This window comes from Cynoglossus semilaevis, chromosome 19 (assembly GCF_000523025.1).
Source record: "Cynoglossus semilaevis isolate Cse_v1.0 chromosome 19, Cse_v1.0, whole genome shotgun sequence".
NCBI classification, from domain to species: domain Eukaryota; kingdom Metazoa; phylum Chordata; class Actinopteri; order Pleuronectiformes; family Cynoglossidae; genus Cynoglossus; species Cynoglossus semilaevis.
Genome location: NC_024325.1, coordinates 14,981,027 through 14,999,149, shown reverse-complemented (window position 1 = coordinate 14,999,149; position 18,123 = coordinate 14,981,027). Strand labels below are relative to the sequence as shown.

The following is an 18,123-nucleotide window of genomic DNA, read 5'->3' as shown; positions in this document are numbered from 1 at the left end:
GTTAAAATTCAGAAAAAATAGACTTTAGTATTTTTAGTAGTTTAGCATTTTTGAGAAACTTTTTTTTTCGGAGATTTGTTGCGGAAATTATTGGTATAGTATTTTACTGCCACAATAATTTAAAAGTTTTAAGTTATCGTTAACACGATTTGTTTTTGTTTTTTTGGGGGGGGGGGGTGGCAAATATGTTTGGCTCTTTGACTCAGTACAACTACCTTTAAAAGTTAGCCATTAGCATTTCCACCTGTTCTTAATTGGAGAGAGTGAGACGCGAGCAGGGAAACACTGACAAAAACCTAACGACAAACAAACCCAACCGGTACAAACTACTACTTCAAACCAACTACTAAACAAACAGGGAAAAAACACAAACACTCCAACGTTTGACCACGACATTAAAAAAAAGCTCAAGTAAAACTCAAAACACTCACCATGGCGGCCACAGATCGAGCTGCACGATCCCTTTCAGTTAACTCTCCTACTACATCCGGTACACCCATCTAGTGGTGACAAAGAGAATTACACACATCATCATGCGACCTCCATGTTTTCACATTTTCCCACTGTATTTTGCGTCTAATTGTTTTTTTGTTTTGTTTTTTACCTCCATGTTTCCAGACATTAATCATTGATGACAGTGGATGTCACAACAACGCCGAACAGTCAACTTCGTCAGGGTTTGGTTTCAGCTGAATTATTTACACGTCGCGTGACGTGATATCCTTGTGTTTCCAGCCTCCTTGAATTTTATATTTACAGGTTAAAGAAACTTTGTGAATATTTTCGATCAGCTTCTAAAGCTGAAAAATAAAAAAATCAGAACTTAAGCCATGAATCAGAGCAGGAGTCAGGAATTCTGCTCATCAAAAAAAAAAATATATATATATATATAAGATTTAAAATTCTTTGGAAGCATTGGTTTAACTGGAGTTGTGGATTTTTTACTATGTATTTAGTTTTGTTTTAAATGACTGTTATATTAGTAAATATTATTGTTATCTACTTTAAATGTGTTAATAAAACAATGATTGAAAATGGTGTGAAAATTATGATAATTACAAAAAATAAAAAATATATAATTTTTAAAAAAAAAGTATATAAACTCATTCAATTCCAATGGTAAATAGTAGGAAAATTTGCCATAACTAAAAAAATAAAAAGTGACAGAAATATAAATTATACAGACGTCCAAACACGTCTGATGCTTGTTTTGGGTTTTTTTTTTAGAAGTAAACAAACTGAGGTTCTGTACAAAAGGCCTTAGTTTATTGAACTCACGCAACCTCAGCAAAAACTGAATGAAATTCACCAGTTAAACTGCAGATGTTTAACCGGTGACCATTAGTCAAGCAGCTAGTTTTTTTTTTTTTTTTTTTGCATACATGTTTTTAAACATGTTTTTTTTTCTGTGCAATCCAACTTCAAACAAATACGACCGTGTTTGTTACTTTGGTTAAATATTTGGTGATCTTCATTGTGCCGTGAAAGAGCAAAGCAGTTTATTAGTTGGATTGGATTTTATGACTAATGGATTATTAGTGCAGTACAATCTGTAATCTGATCCACTCCGGAGTTTGATTGGCCGACGCGGAGACGATCTGATGCGGAAGTTCGTCACAGTCTTGTCCACGTGGACGTGCGCTCTTCGGTCTGGTGCTCGTCTGTCCACAGTGTGGAACCGAGCCATAATCAGGAAAAGAGTGTCTATAAAGTACCAGCGCTTTTCACAGAACAGAAAAGTTCCGTGCACTTTTGGCAGTCACCGCTGCGTCAGCAGTAACACTGCCGTCCACCTTTGGTGACTTCCTCAGAGGAGTGGACGATGTTTGGGACGAAGCCGCTCTTCACGCCCTCCCAACCGTCCTGGATCTTGATGTCTCCGCTCCGCACCAGGTCAAAGATCTCCCTCGTCAGGTCCACGAAGGCCTGGAGGAGGAGGAGGAGAAGAAGAGGAGCAGCAGCAGGGAAAAACACGAGGATTTAAAATTAATTATTAAAGATGATGAAAATAAAGATCAAGTTTTCCTCTGTTGTCATTATGATACATAAAAAAAGTCCAGGTAGAGTTTCAGTTTCAGGTCTGAAATATTTGTTTAAAGAATCCTCTCTACTAATAAGAATAGAATAAAAAATATTTATACATTTAATGTATAATATATAGAGGTTTCGTGGCATTTCAAGTTTTCATAAAAGTTTTGAGGCAGTGGTGGACTTGGTTCTGGAAGGTTTCAGGTTCGAGTCCACCAGCTGCCATTGACAAGTGGTTCACTTTAATTAAATTTAAAAAACATTTTTAAAAAGGTTGATGCAGATTGTTACCAAGAATTTCTTAAAAAGAAATGACCAGTTGTCCATGACGCCCACGATCCACAACCCTTATGGGTTTTTTTTTATTATTACATTGAACTTTGTTGTCTTTTGTCCTTAAAAAAAAGAAACAAAACGTCCAAACCTTTTCCACGTTGATGGCGTCTCGCGCTGACGTCTCCACATACTTCATACCGTAGGCTCCCGCCAGCTTCTCCGCCTCCTGCTGCGTCACCTGACGCTGAGCCTCCAGGTCGCACTTGTGACCCACCAGCAGGAAGACGATGCTGTGCGGCTGCACGTGGCTCCTGGCCTCCTCCAGCCAGTCGTAGACGTTCTGGAAGGATCTGTGGTTTGTGATGTCAAAGAGTAAAAGCCCCCCCACTGAGTTGCGGTAGTAAGCCCTGGTGATGGATCTGGACGGAGGGACGATGGGGTTTGTTAAAATAAAATAAAAAAAAAAAAATTAAGAACACTTCAGACTGAGTCTTTTTTTTTTCCATCCCACTCCTCCCTCGTCTTTACCTGAACCTCTCCTGTCCGGCCGTGTCCCAGATCTGCAGTTTGATCCTTTTCCCTGGTTCGATCTCCACCAGGCGAGAGAAGAAGTCCACCCCCACGGTGGGGTCTGAGACCTGGGCGAAGCGTCCCTCCGTGAACCTACGGATCAGACAGGACTTCCCCACGGTGGAATCCCCGATGACGATCAGACGAAACTGATAGAGCCATATGGTTTCCATGTCGGAGGAGAAGAGTTCTGTGGAGGGATGAGAACAAACCCCAGACGGAGGAACAGGAAGTTAGCTCTCGCTCCTGACTGATAACTGACAGCACCTCATGGCTAACACTTAGCTTATTTGTTACATTATGGACTTATTTTGGTAACTTCTCATCTTTTTTTTTTGGTACTCCTCGACTAACTCTTAGCTATCTTTCTTCAGCGTCTCTTGCTATATTTTAAAACTAACTTATTTTTTTGGCTAATTTATTATATAATGATTCAATTCCTTTGTGTCATTCACTTCACTGTAGCACATTTTAAACTTTTAATTCAATTTGGCTTCTGTATTTCTATACTGTATGCCTTATTTTTTTATATATTTTCATTCTTTAGTTAAACACTGGGATTAAAACATTCAATGTTTTAATTTTATTTCTCAACTACAGCTGCATTAGTTCCACTTGTAGCTCATTCTGTGGTGACTTTTCGTTTTAGTAGCATTATTGTTTTATCAAAAAAATAAATAAAAATAATAATATTTTTTAACAGCATTGTTATTGTTCAATGTAACAATGTTTTCTGTTACTTTGAACAAAACATAAATGCTAAGTTTACACTATGAGATCATTCTCTTCTGTACCAGCATTGGCCACGTGGTTTCCAGTCATTTTAAGAAGAGGGTGAAGACACAGACAGAGAGATAATAATATCCCCTCCTCTCTCTCTCTCTCACACACACACACACACACACAGTAAACACACCCATCTCCCATGTGGATCCTAAACTGGCTCCTATACAGCAATCACAAAACTGCTGGACCACATGAACCCTCATAACACACGTCATATTAAATCTACAAAAAAAATCACAAACTGCTAACAGTCATTAGCGCCACCCAGAGGAAGCTTTCGGTCAACTGTAAAAGGCCCAGCCCTGTTATTGTGAAGCTGTTGACTGTCTGTGACTGTGATGATAATTATATTAACAAAAATAAAAACAACTGTGATGATAATTATATTAACAAAAAAAACTAAACAAAAAAAGTAAAAAATTGAATTCACTCACCTTAAAAAAAATCACCCGATCAGCAGAGAAACCCCATGTTTGGACGGATGTTGTAAGAAACAGTTCTCCAGTTTAGCGGTGGTTGTGTTGCTTGCGGGGGAGAGGTGGTCGATGACGTCACAGCTACTGTAGTATCATACGTCGTGCCCGAAGTCGAACGTCGTGGTCGGTGTGAACAGACGGACGAGGCTCCATTAACGATCAGGAGGAAAATGTTTCCGTCATGATGTAATGATGAAATGGCAGCAGCAGCAGCCTCCTCTCATCAGCACCAGCGTTACCGTAACTGTACACAGAGCGGCGCAACAGCAACGCTGGAGCTGACGATGCCTTCACTGACTGTGAGAAATTAAAAAAAACAAAAACGATTTGTTATTGTTAGCATCAGCTACTTACGAGATTGATTTTAATCAGTTTTGGGCAACGAACAATATAATATAATGTTGTAAATAGTTATCATAACATATAATACTTAAACGATATCAAATAAGTTCGACCAAAAACGCCATCTTTAAATCGAACTTTGTACGAACGTTACCAACAAAACAGAGCTAGGCTACTTTATTAGCTGGAATAATTGCTTTCAAGTTTTCTTCTGTTATTTTATTTAATTTCCCTGAGTGAGAGATTGGTATTACATACATTTTATATAACTATTTTTCTTTGCCGTATGTTACCCACGACTCGTGTATCTTATGTACGAGCAGTACGTGAACGCACCACCTACAGTTGTCATCTTATATTTAAAAGTTATTAGTAGAAGCAAAGCGAGAGAAAACCCCCACATATAAGTTACAACAGAGGCTAAAAACTTCACACTCTTCTTCTGTACACTTTGGATGTTTGATCCCGACATTCCATTCTTTAGACGAAACAGAATGTGCTCGATTTTCTTGTTCTTTCTTGTGTTTTTTTACGACGTTTTGCGGTGATTCATCTACAGCTTCGTTCCGTCTTTTTTCTCCAGTTCTTTTTTCTGTCCCACTAAGAAGGATTATTAATATATTTTTTTATAATACTTGCCTCTTCGGAGCTGCAGAGCCATGCAGCGGGAGCTCCTCTTCAAAGTCTTGGTCATCGGGGACCTGGGGGTCGGGAAGACGTCCATCATCAAGCGCTACGTCCATCAGATCTTCTCCCATCACTACAGAGCCACCATCGGCGTGGACTTCGCCCTGAAGGTCGTGCAGTGGGACAAGGACACCGTGATCAGGCTGCAGATGTGGGACATAGCAGGTGTGTCATTGAATTATTTCATTTATATAAATGCATTTATTGATTCGATTGATCATTTAAATAATAATTCTATAAAAATTATAATATTTTTTAATATACATTCATTATATTCATTTCTTAATCACATAAAATGCCATTTAAAAAAAAATCTCATTTTATTTGGGGTAAAAAAGATCAGCAGGCTGAGCACCTGCTGTCCATCATGGGACCAGTTTCTGGACTCAAAGAGGCAAAAACCTCATCCCACAAATTATATTTGTACATTATTATAAACTAATGCATTAACAGTAGTCGACTATACCTAAAAATAACCGTGAAGGCAGAGCAAATATATAATAAACATATTTGGTCATTTTATATATTATATTTTGATAGTGAGTATTAAATGAAGAAAATAGGAATAAAACAGTTGGAGAGGCTGAAACTGCTGGAGTTAGGATTATAATCTGGAGGATGAATATGTGCTGTGTGTAAAGCACTTGTACAAACAGACAAACAGGGTTTTACCGGTTGCGGCTGCTCATGATAAACCTTGAGTCAGTATAACGTTCACGGCCCAGATGTTACTGGTGTCTCTGCTCGTCTTATAAAACAATGAATATTTTTGTTTTGGTTCCTCCAGGTCGTTTGTGTCCTCTTGAGGAATGTAGATCTTGTGCCTGGGTGTGACTCACGTGACACGCTGCTCATAATTTCACTCACATGATGTGAACACACACGCACACACATAGCTACGCAAAGTATGCAGCGGGGTTATTTAATTTTATGGATATTGACCTGAAAGGTGTCACTATTTCTGTGTGTGTGTGTATGTGTGTCCACGCTTCTCAGGACAGGAGCGTTATGGGAACATGACCCGGGTCTATTACCGGGAGGCGGTGGGAGCCCTCGTAGTGTTTGACGTGACCAGGGCGTCCACATTCGAGGCCGTGCTGAAGTGGAAGGATGATCTGGATTCAAAGGTCAGATGCTGCAAAGTGGAACTCGTCTTTGAGCTACATCTGAGACACAGACAACTCCCAGAATCCACTGTGTGGTCCAGGGCTTAGGAGTTTAGAAATAGGCAACCATTTTGACCTCTGATCCAAGACAGGGTTTGTCAGGATGGTGTGAAACCTCTCTGAAGGTTCTCAGTCACTGAGAACATGGTGAAGACCAAGCTGCCAGAAAGAAAAAATACCTCAGAGCAGAAGGAAAATGTTGGAACATCTTTTTCTTAAACACTCAACACTCACAAAAATAATTCTATTTGCTTAGTCTTTAAAAGAGGCAAAAATAACCCTGAAGGTTAGAAACTAAAAATGAGTTTTTTTTGTGTTTAACCTGGGTGTAACTCCTCCTCCTCTTCTGACCTAAGGTGACTCTGAACCACGGTCGCTCAGTTCCAGCTGTTCTCCTGGCCAACAAGTCGGATCAGCTGGGATCACAGCAGCCCAAACTCGACCACTTCTGTAAGGAGAACAGCTTTGTCGGATGGTTTGAGACGTCAGCCAAGGTAAAACTGAAGACAAACACAGGACGGATGAGAAATTAATACCAGTTTTCAGGTCGTTGAAAGTCACAGTTACATCTTTCCATGGACCTGAAACAAACAAAAAAAAAAAACAGATTTTAGAAATTCTGTCATGGTTTGAGACGTCAGCCAAGGTAAAAGTGAAGACAAACACAGGACGGATGAGAAATTAATACCAGTTTTCAGGTCGTTGAAAGTCACAGTTACATCTTTCCATGGACCTGAAACGAACAAAAAAAAAGGAGTGACAAAACATGTTTTAAAGTTTCAATATCTAGAATTTGACTTTGCTCATCAGAGTTTTGTGTTTTACACTGTGCTTTCTCTCTTTCTCTGTTGGTCAAACCTTTGGCTCATGTGGTTATTTCTTTCCCTGAGCTTTGCCAGCGTCGGCAGTCCGGTGTGAATTAGCTCCCTGTTCTTTCCTGTCTTTTGGAGCCGTAGTGTGAGTTGGACGCAAGAGCGAAAATTCAGAAAATAGGTCAAACAGAGCAGCTCACAAAGAACCGCTGAGGGTTTTAAGAACAAAGTGTCACATCCTGGCCTCTCCACGGAGCGCGTACAGAACATGGATTTGACCCCTGGAGTTCAAAAAGACTTTCTTATGAAAATCTACCATGTAGAATTCACATTTCACAGCTCATTAAACTCTAGTTAGTTCAACTTTCAACTTTTTTTTTTTCCCTACCAGGAAAACACAAACATTGAGGAGGCGGTGCGCTGCCTGGTGGAGCACATCCTGAACAACGAGGAGAGCACAGTGATGGAGCGAGAACCCGGCTCCATCAGTCTGTCTGGATACACCAGCACCACCAAGGATCATCTGAACTGCTCCTCCTGTGTGAAATTAAATTAAATCGTTGATTTTGGTCGTTAAATCGGGGCCCTGCGTAAATTAGGGGTCCCCGTGAATTTGCCTGAATTTCCTAGATTTTTGCGATGCCTCGGTTCATGAGAAACAGTACGTCAAGTTAAAAAAAAAAAAACAACAAAAAAACACACAAACTAATCCACAGCCCAGATATAAAACAGCAAAGTTAAGTCCTGTTTCGATGTCTTTAGACTCAGTGTACCTTTAAACTTGTGAATGTTATTAGCCCTAGCTGTAAATCAAACATAATGTCCTCTTATATAAACCATCACGTAAATGTTAAAGTTAGTTAGAAAAAAGTAAAGATAACAATAACAATGTGTCTAAAATTATATTCAAAAGAACCTTAAAAAAATATGTCGGCTAATAGTAGCAAAATAAGCTAACAAAGTAAAAACGGAGATTTAAAAATAGGAAAATGCCGCCCTCTGGTGGTTCGTTAATTTTGTTTCCTGGAGGTTACGTACATAACTATGCCAAAACCAAATTAATTATGATTTTTGTTTTTACTACGTTCTTACACAACACGACACACTCTGTGAACACGTCTTTTCTCCCCTCGTGAGCTGCATTACTTGGTTTGTTCCTAATCTTAAAGACTGGATTGAACTGGTTCCTGGGGGGAAAAAAACGTGTGTCATTGAGTGCGTTGCTGTTGATGCGTGGACTTAACCGTCACACACGTCACACTGTCCATCACTGCTGTGTATTTAATGGATGAGGAGGAATGTGTTTTACTGCGTGTCAGGAACGTGTCCTGTGTCGTTACTAACAGCTTTGTAGCGACATTTTTTTTTTTTATCACATACTGATCCCAGATCTGTGGAGTGGAAAATCTGCTCCCACCTGTCACTGAGGAAAAAAAGTCAGGAAAAACTAAAACAACATATAAAAAAGAAAAAATCGTGGAGATGATAATGGAGGAGAAGCAAATCAGCAGATAGTGCCATTAAACAGTCCATGTAATTACCGGATAAATGCTGTAGGGCGTTAGCAGATTGAGGAAAGTCTTTAATTAGAGCAGCAGCGGTGAAGAATAAACCACTTAAACCAGTATTTCTTCTATACTGGACTGGGGACATTATAAAACCTGCACCATTAAAAAAAAAACACAGACTTCAGGTCTTCGCCAAAGTAGGACTTGTTCATTTAAAAGTGTTTAAAGTAAAAGGGGGGAAGAACTCCCGGGCTGGGGGCCACTTCTGGACCACTAGTTCCCCCGCATCAGGTCCATAACTAGGTGTCAATTATAATTTTGCACTTCGTTTTTATTATTATTATTTAATTTCATCTTTCATATTTAATTACTAATGTCCTAAGCTAAAACAAATGACTAGTTCTGACGTATTATAAAGTATTTATATTAAACAAAAATATGTGGCCCTCCAGTGAAATGATGGCCCTCACCTCATTTGAATTGGGTGCACTCACACTAGGGCTGTTGTGCGATTGCAATTCAGTTAAAAAATTAAAAATGAATTGTTTAGTTTCTAGTGGGTCTGATATACACAGATTGTTGGCTGGTGATTTTAAACTGTAATATGGTCCTAATATGCTGAGAGTCAGCAGAAAACTGATTTTAAAAAATTCAATTAATTTTGCTAAATGTAAACAAAGCATAGGGTAAAATATAAACAAACATATTAAAAAGTGAAAGCGGGAAAAAATTAATAAAATTTTGGTAAACACCATTATAGTCCTAATTAAAATTGCTCCTAAGATTTGGAGGATTTGGTTTAATCAGGAAGAGCTAAATACTAAATAAAAATATAGATATATATAATCAGGAAATATAATCACCGTGGTCCAGAACCGTCCGTATCTGTGTCCAGTGTATGGCCGACCCCAGCTGTACTGGAACAAACTGGTCCAGGACGGGAGGACTAGTGAAACGTTAGCGCCAGTGCAGAGGAACTAGGTGGAAGAAAATGCAGATGTAACTGTTGTCCATCAGTATCTGTGGGATTACAATAACAATTTGTTTTTGTTTTGTTAATGAACTTTGTTAAAGTCGTGTCAGGAAATGGCTGTGATAAACAGTAATTAAAAAACAAACAAACAGAAAGAGAAAAACTGTATATGTTGTTTTTTTTTTGTGGTCCTACAGTCAGTCTCAACAAACTATTAATCCTCCTCCAGCAGCTCCACAGAGACCAAAACTATTCGGCTATGATTTCCCTCTATGGAGGTTCTGAACATTTTTAGAAAAACAAAGCTTTAAATCACAGCTGTGGTGTTAAAGTTTCCTGCAGGAATGGATTTTTGCTGGAGTTTTACAGCAGTTTCCCAGGAGATGCCGCCGTCTGGAAAAACCCCATTAATATAACCATGCAGATAAAACGGCTGCAGGTTGGTTTAAATGATCCTCACTGAAAAACACAGCATGAAAAGATAGCGTATCCGTGACATTTAAAGGCAGGTGTGGAACCCACGGTATCTCTGCCATAACACGCTCGGATCAGGAGAAAGGTAAAAAATGTGGAACCCACGGTATCTCTGCCATAAAACGATCGGATCAGGAGAAAGGTTAAAAAAAATACTGTGTTCTGCAAATACTATTCTCATTTAAGAAAGGAAATAAAATAAAAAAAATAAATGCATTTCCTCTGCTGTGGTACAAATAAATAAAATATTAATATTTTAATTATTTTACCCCTATTCTACCCCTTCTACTCTCCCTGCACCCGCTCTGTGCTCACCACGTGGTAAAGTCCATGTTAAGAAAACACAAAAACACTATATTGTAAAATTATAAAATGAACACTAAAGAAATTCATTAAGTGGCCACCAGGGGGCGGTCTGACTTTTAGATTAGAAATTTCACAAATATAGGTACTCATAATATGGTTGGGACTGATATATATTCAAGTTTACGAAATGTAAAATATTCAAGATATGTAGGTGAGAATCGTGCCTGTGGGGGCAGTGGCGCCCCCATGGGTGGGCTAAAGGTGGCCACAATCACCCGTGGAAAATTGCTGGCCAACATAGAGGATCCGTCTCTTTTGTCCTCTGACGTCAGTTACTGACGACATAAGGATCACACTAATATATATATATTTTTTTTTAAATAACAATGACATTGAGCAAAGGAAATAGGGCAGAAAATAACGTTTATAAAAGATGAATTTAACCTAAAAAAATGTTAAAAAAAATATTAATATATTATTAAACTCTTGATAGGTCAATTGTCACTAATTGGGACGACTAAAAAAAATTTTAAAAATTAAATTTTCAAAATGACAAATATTTGTATGGTATATATTTATATACACACATTTATACATATATAAAACAAACATAAAATATATAATATGTTTGTTGTATATATATGTAAATATATTTATATATGTATATATATAACATTTTCCAATGAAGCCCAATAACTGTACAAACAGAGAAACAGTCACATCTGACTCCTCATTCCTCCCCATGCAGGAGGAGGTGATGCACCTCCATCCTCGTTTGCTCCCTCCGAGGGGCAGCCTTCTGCTTTAAGATGCCCTCCCCGGCGCTGAGAAAGTGGCCCAATCGCCCTCCTTTCTCAGTCACCTGATTCATGTACTGCCATTTTACACACTCTCACACACAAGTTTGACTCATATAAAAAAAAAAAAAAATGGGACACGGCCTATCGACAACCTGAGCAAACACACACACACACACACACACGCTGGGGCTTTTGTAGGAAGATGAGAAGGACTGGATAGAACGGAGTCACAGAGGCAGCAGCAGCAGCAGCAGCAGCAGTGGTGGTGCTGGGTTTTTGCGGTCGGATCTTTGCGCACATTTGGAGGAGAAACCGGGTGAAAAAAAAGGAAGGAAGAGGAAACGACGGTGGTGTTTTATATCGTCTCGGCTCATCACACGGGAGGATTTGATGAGAATCAGCGGCGGAGCTCGCGATTATTTTTGGGATACGAGACTCGCGTTATCCCGCCGCCTCTTCTCGCCCTTGGCACCGGCTATTTTCAGGGACGCATCACCGTTTTTCACCTTTTAATATCGACAACGATATGATTTTGTTGTGATAAATCATAAATGACACTTTTTTTTGTAGCTTTGTTTTTTAAAAACAGTGAACGCGACCCGATGTTCCGTTTTTTTAGCGTAAAGACTGAATATCCAGCGGTTCATCGGTTGGACGTGAAAGGTGTCATGTTGAATTTGGCCGACGCATGAATTCTCACACCGGATCCTGGTCGGTGAAAGCTGCTGCTGCCCTCCTCAGCCTCCCCCTGCACCTCCTCTTTAGACGACCGAGTCTCGCAGAGGGCACCCCACCGCCCCCCCCCCCCCCCCCCCCCCTCCCCCCCCCCCCCCCCCCCCCCCCTGCCGCTAAAGACATTTTGATCGTCCTCCCCCACCCGGACTCGACCATCACTCCGCCTGCCTCATCCTCCACCACCACCTCCTCCTCCTCTTCTACTACTATCACCTCCTCCTCCGGAACATGTCGGGACAGTCTTTCACGGACCGGATCGCCGCCGCGCAGCACAGCATGACCGGCTCAGCCATCAGCAAAGCCGTGTGCAAGGCCACGACGCACGAAGTCAGCGGACCCAAGAAGAAGCACCTTGACTGTAGGTTCAAAAACATGCCATCACTGCACATATGCATACACTATGTTCTCTCTCTCTCTCCCTCTACCTCCCTCTCTCTCTCCTACACACACACACTACCGCAGCTCACTCATGCATGCACACATACAGCTCACATCTGTCCTCACAAAGAGATGCTGAATGCTCCGTGCCATCACATCCACGTCACCTCCCCAAAAATAGTCAGACACATGAGGTGCATTCCCTTTGAATTAAGGCGCAGTTTACGCTGCGGACGCCTTTGTGTGTACGATGTGATCAACTCCACAGTGACATTGGGATGTGTGTGTGTGTGTGTGTAAATGTGTCATTCAGGGGGGAAATAGGCCACTCTGGCATAAGGCTAATCATATTGCAACCAGCAGCTTTACAGTGTTGGCCTATCCCATTGGGATATCACTATCAGCAGCAGCAGCAGCAGTAGCAGCAGCGGCGGCGGCGGTGGCAGCAGCATCAGGACTATTATCCCCAGGAGACACCTCATACACACTGTTTGTTCAGCATCACCATAACATTTTGTGGTCATCGCTCAGGATGTCACATTCAAAGCCCACTGTCACGTTTCTGTGCTGCATTATTATCATTTATGAATGTTTCTGCAGAGAGAGAGAGAGAGAGAGGAAGAGAGAGAGAGAGTGTGTGTGTGTGTGCAGCTGTGCTGATGGATTTTTGCATTTTGGATGCGTTTCCTTATCTCCACTCTATGCTAATCACCTGCAGCAGTTACAGCAAACACAGTCAGAAAGAGATTTGTCTCATGGCTCTTGTAGATTTTTAACCAGTGATGATGAGGTGAGGGCGGCTTTTCTTTCCTCTCTATAATTACTTGACATGATCAATAGGGAGCACGGGTAATCAATGGGGCTGCCGGTCAGGCCGCGGTTCAGATGGACTCACCGTCACAATGACAGAAACACAGGCAGACAGACGGACAGATGGGGGGGAGGGACGGAGGATGGAGTGGGGGGGGGTTAAGATGGCTAATCAAGAGGAAATGTGAATAAATCAGTCAGAGAGGAAACAACAAGGCCCGGAGCCAAGCTGCCGGAGAGTCGGTCATCGCTGTCGTACGCCCGGGCCAGTCCGCCAGCAAGTTAGCCAGTGGATTAGTCACTTATTTGTCCACAGCAGAGGTGACTCTGGAGGACCCCAGACCTCCAGGCAATACATGTCAATCAACTGAAAAAAACACCACGAGCGAAGGAGGTGGCGCTGTTTCATCATTTATCATCATGCTACATCCAATAACGCTGATCGTCACATGTACGAGGGACAGGAATAGTTTCTTAGTCACGCCGGTTGGAAAAAAAAACATAGTTAATTAGAGAGTTTCTGCGATTCGCCCATCTGGACATCGGACGCTGTTATTGGCTGATTATAACACAACAAAGACAACACTGGCTGTGGATCAGTGGTTGAAGGATCAGACTTGTGTTTTAAATACTTTAGTAGTATATAGTAGTAGTATTATACACAGTGTTTCGCAGGTGACTTTTCCGAGTCACAAAATATCAACCTCCGACAACTCGGCACTAAACCTGATAAATATTTATGTCGTGTCAACACAAACCAAAACGTCTCAGTCGGAATTCATGTTCTAAAAACAAAAGGAAGATTCTGGAAAAATCCAGAAAGAGAATTCACCACTCCAATTTGGTCGGTGTGTTCTTGAGATATTTGTCTAACATCATAAAGATACTACGCCTTGAATCAAATCCATGGTGCATCAGGTTAGTGCAGTTCCTAATCTGTACAACGTACAACGGATGCAGTTCCTAATCTGTACAACGTACAACGCATCCGTTGTACGCATCCGTTGTACGTTGTACAACGCGTTCGATTCCCGAAAATTTAAATAGGTCAGAAATTGGTCATGATTTTTTCACGATCAGATATAAACAAAAAACAAATATAACCTGTCTGATCCGATACCTAAACCCAAATACTCATCTTAACTCGCAGAAAACAAGGAGACTATCACTAAGGTACCGGCAGATACTCCAGATTACAGTGTCGGTATCACGAGCACCTCGGTCGCAGTTGCATAGAGTTTGATGCCAAGTGTGGAGATCAGGCCTATTTACGTCTTTCTTTATCTCAAATCCACATCTGCTGTGACCAACTCTGAGGCTTTGTAGATTACAGTTCCTCAAACAAAGAGCAATTTTTTTTTTATCCAAAGTCACCCGGTCCTGTGAAGGACTGGGATTGGTCCAAATCATCTGCCTTACGGCCCAAGTCTGACTCCGTAATAGATTCCAGTCCTAATGTGTCCGTCCCCTCAAACTGGAGAAGTCAAATTCTCCTGCCACACAAACACTAACTGCTGACCTAATTCCTGCAGAAAATCAGATCCTCCAAGATTCCAAATGAAGTGCCATGCTAGGCCTCATCAGATAAACTGCATCAAGACACTGGCACAGCACAGCATGTTGGGCTTTTTTTTTATTGTGCTCACTGGCGAAGCCGCAGTTTTATGAAAGCATTTTACCACTGCAGTTATTAAATGGTAGAAGGTCGTCTGCCTTCCTCAGCAGCTGCGTGTCGGAGTTTCTCAGAAATCTACAGTGAATTCGACTCCAGATCAATATGGGAGATTGTGAAAATGCATTTACATGACAAACTGTCGTCCAGTCTCAAGGACAGGGGCATTTTTCCTGAGTGTTTTTGACCATATTTCATCGCGGTGCTCACATGACACATGATGCCGATGATTGGAGGAGTAAAAATGCCCCCGTGCCAAGACAGGAGCTGTAAAGCCTTGGCTCCGTTCACCCTCCTGGCAGCTCGGATTAAATTTGGACTTGAAGGGATGTTTTGTTCTTGAGCCATTCTAATGCACTCTTTCTAATAGACAACACCTCGCTCCATAAAACACTTTCAGTTTCCCATTGTTAGTGGGCCTGTCTTTTCCACATAAGACAACAATATAGAGGTATATCTGTCTTCTGTCCAGAGGTCAGGTGAGGACACAGGGAGAGAGTTAGTCTGTGATCAGGAGGACAGCGACATTAATCCCTAACACTGTCCGTTAGGACCTCGGTGAAGAGGTGGAGAACACAAAGAAAAGGTAATGAACTCTTAGCAGCGCCCCCCAGGGGGAGTAAGACGTGTCCGTGTAAGACAGTGGGGTCAATGTCAGGTCTCAGCGTTCACATACCTGTGACCTACTCTGTGTTCTACTCTGTACATCCCACATCGTACAAACAATGTACCCGAGTACTTTCCCGTTTGCATTCTTCCCTCTTTGAAAAAACATAGTTCTGTTCAAATGTTGCTCAACATTTCACACAAGTACATGTCGTGCTTTTGGAATGTTTTTGTTCTTGGCCAGAGCTCAACAAACTAAGCTCAACATGCCTGTTGTCGGGAGATAATCCTGATGTAAATGAAGACACTAAGAAGAGGCTAACAAACGAGCCAAAAAATATCTCTAGGGGAAATACTTTAAAGGAAGACACGGAGGCTTAAAACGAGCAGAAAGGTAGTCAAAACCATGATCAGAAATACATAAATATTGGGTCAGAAGTTGTTAGAAAAAAAATATAGCAATAGTAGCCAAAGGTTAAAGCTAAAAATAGAACAAGGAGCCATTTAGTAAATGACCATTTCCTTTAGCCTAATGTAAAATAAAACAGATTTTAAAGATTAAAAAAAAACTACCACAAAAATATCTAATGTTTAGAAAGTAAAATAAAACAGATTTTAAAGATAAAAAAAAACTACCACAAAAACATCTAATGTTTAGCTAACAACAGTACTGCAAAATGCCAACTGTTGGCCAGATCTAGGTGTAAAGTCTTGTCCAAGTATTGCTGAAACAGTTGAACATTAGAGAATACCAAGACCAAAAACAGCCAAATAATGGGTTAGAAAAGGTACTACGTTAATGGTAACAACAAAATAGAAATTCAGAATGAGTTAAAAAACATTCTGATGAAATGTTGGGAAATAAACAAAACTGCCCTTGAAATATATTTGATGTAGTAGAATAACACAGAAGAAGCTGTGGGCCAAATAAAACACCTTTAAACGCAGTGTCAGGCCCCTGAGCCGGACTTTGAACGTCTGCACCAAAGGTTCTGGTCTCACAAAGATGATTAAAGCAGGAAGGTTTCAGGCCACGAGTGGGATTTAAAGTCACATGCAGCAGGTTTATACATTTTTTTTTATGTAGGTCACAAAAACAGAGAACACAGACTGCATCTGGGGGTCGGCGACTGCTTTAGCTGATTGTAGAAATTTGATGAATACGGACAACATTTCAATTACCTTTAAAACATACTCAACTTGTTATCGATCTGTCCTCACCCGGGGAACGCTGAGAAGACGAGATGAACGGCCGTAGCGTTCCTACAAACACAATCCATGATAAATCAAAGGCGGTGAAGGTAGTGGGAGCGACGGCGCCCGGGTCTCACATCGACAGGTCTTTTCTCCTCCCCTCCATGGTGTCATGACCTTGACAGACTGGTCGGTGACACCAGTGGCCAATGTTGATTATTTACAGTCCATTGCGAATGATCAGTATGACACTGTGAGTAATGGGATTTCACTTTCACTAGGCAATATTCTGCATGAGTGAGATAGTGGCGAGTGGCAATAGAAAGCAGATTTATCAGCTGCAGAATAGTAATCAGGCCAGAAATGACCTTCTGCCCTGGAAGTGCGCGCCGCCGTTATTCACCATGTGATGGCGTTTGGTTGTTTGTCACGGCTGCGGCGGCCATATGTTTCACACCGCCGCAAAACACACGGCTTTTGATAACGCTGTGTACCACCCCTGAGACCGAATATTTAATTCCGTGCGTGAGTATTTTGACCAGCCTTAAATTTCTGTCGTATTTTATCCTACCAAGCGTAAGAGATGCTGTAAATGTCACGTCGCGACACCTTAATTTATCATGCTTGTCCCTATGTAAATGTTAGCACGCCGATATCCTGGGGCTTATTTTAATGGTGTTATTGATGTTCACCGCCGCTTATCAATAAGGCGAGCTGACAATCATACGGTCAATACTTCGTTACATACTTCTGTAAGACAATAAATTCCGAGCTGAAGAACCATCTTCATGGAAATACACGGCGGCAGAGACGCAGCGCGGCTAATGTCGCTGAGGGTCTATTACTTACAGGCAATTTTGTTCAAGTACAAACATATTCAATTTGCAAATTATGATTCGCAGAAGCCACCACGGCCCGCCGCCGTCAAGCCAGTTAACTAAGAGTTTAATTAAGAGTTGCCACTGTTGCTCATTAACATGGAATTAAGTTTGGAGACATTTTATTTAACCTCCTATTTCACTTAAGAGCAAAAGTGAGAAACAACAGATACTAATCAGCAAGAAGCTTAAAAAAATGGTCCATTTAATTCAATCAAAATACTAATTATCAATCAATCAATTATAACAATCTTTTATTTGTAGATCCATAATAATGGCCATACTATTTTATAACATTGAGGCTCAAAGTGCAAGTAATTTAATTTGTAAACCTTATCGTCAACGATCAACTCCTGAAGAGACAAATTTACATTTTAAGGATGTAAAAGATCATTTGTCTGTCTGTCAGTGGTGCTAAACGCTAATAACCACATGCAAATTAGTCAAATAACTACTAAAAAAATTAGCTTTCAATCTTTCAGTCAATAGCTTGTTTGCTAACAGCAAAATAACCTAGTATTCACTGTTACGGTATCTTTCTTTACTGATAGCCAAGAGGGGAATTTAAAGTTAATTCAGATTGGTGTGCCCTCTGCTGGATCACATAGTAACTACGTCAGGCCCGGGTATACTTTTTTATTTCAAC

The 18,123-nt window shown here is 40.8% G+C and overlaps 3 protein-coding genes across 7 annotated transcripts in view; 2 read left to right on the top strand and 1 right to left on the bottom strand.

The window, feature by feature from the left end:
- Positions 1-1,357: 1,357 nt before the first annotated feature.
- Positions 1,358-4,429, bottom strand: LOC103395522 (ras-related protein Rab-39B-like). The gene is made up of 4 exons (XM_008333250.3): positions 4,095-4,429; positions 2,833-3,064; positions 2,453-2,723; positions 1,358-1,926 (listed from the first exon to the last, which is right to left on the bottom strand). Exons 2-4 carry the CDS (start codon positions 3,045-3,047, stop codon positions 1,771-1,773), a joined length of 642 nt encoding a protein of 213 aa, XP_008331472.1. The 5' UTR covers positions 3,048-3,064; positions 4,095-4,429; the 3' UTR covers positions 1,358-1,770.
- A 690-nt stretch (positions 4,430-5,119) lies between these two features.
- rab38c (RAB38c, member of RAS oncogene family) lies at positions 5,120-7,699 on the top strand. Its single transcript, XM_025065862.1, has 4 exons — positions 5,120-5,330; positions 6,162-6,292; positions 6,688-6,825; positions 7,535-7,699. The coding sequence occupies exons 1-4, from the start codon at positions 5,138-5,140 to the stop codon at positions 7,697-7,699; spliced, it is 627 nt and encodes a 208-aa protein (XP_024921630.1). The 5' UTR covers positions 5,120-5,137.
- A 3,386-nt stretch (positions 7,700-11,085) lies between these two features.
- Positions 11,086-18,123, top strand: part of LOC103395519 (phosphatidylinositol-binding clathrin assembly protein-like) — a 29,421-nt gene continuing 22,383 nt past the window's right edge. For 3 of the 5 annotated variants that reach the window (XM_017041680.2, XM_017041679.2, XM_017041678.2), the window contains exon 1: positions 11,086-12,297. In XM_017041680.2, coding sequence (XP_016897169.1) covers positions 12,168-12,297 — 130 coding nt within the window. In that variant the 5' untranslated portion in view covers positions 11,086-12,167. The remainder of the gene's footprint in view (positions 12,298-18,123) is intronic. The other 2 variants (XM_008333248.3, XM_025065420.1) reach the window with 1 other exon arrangement.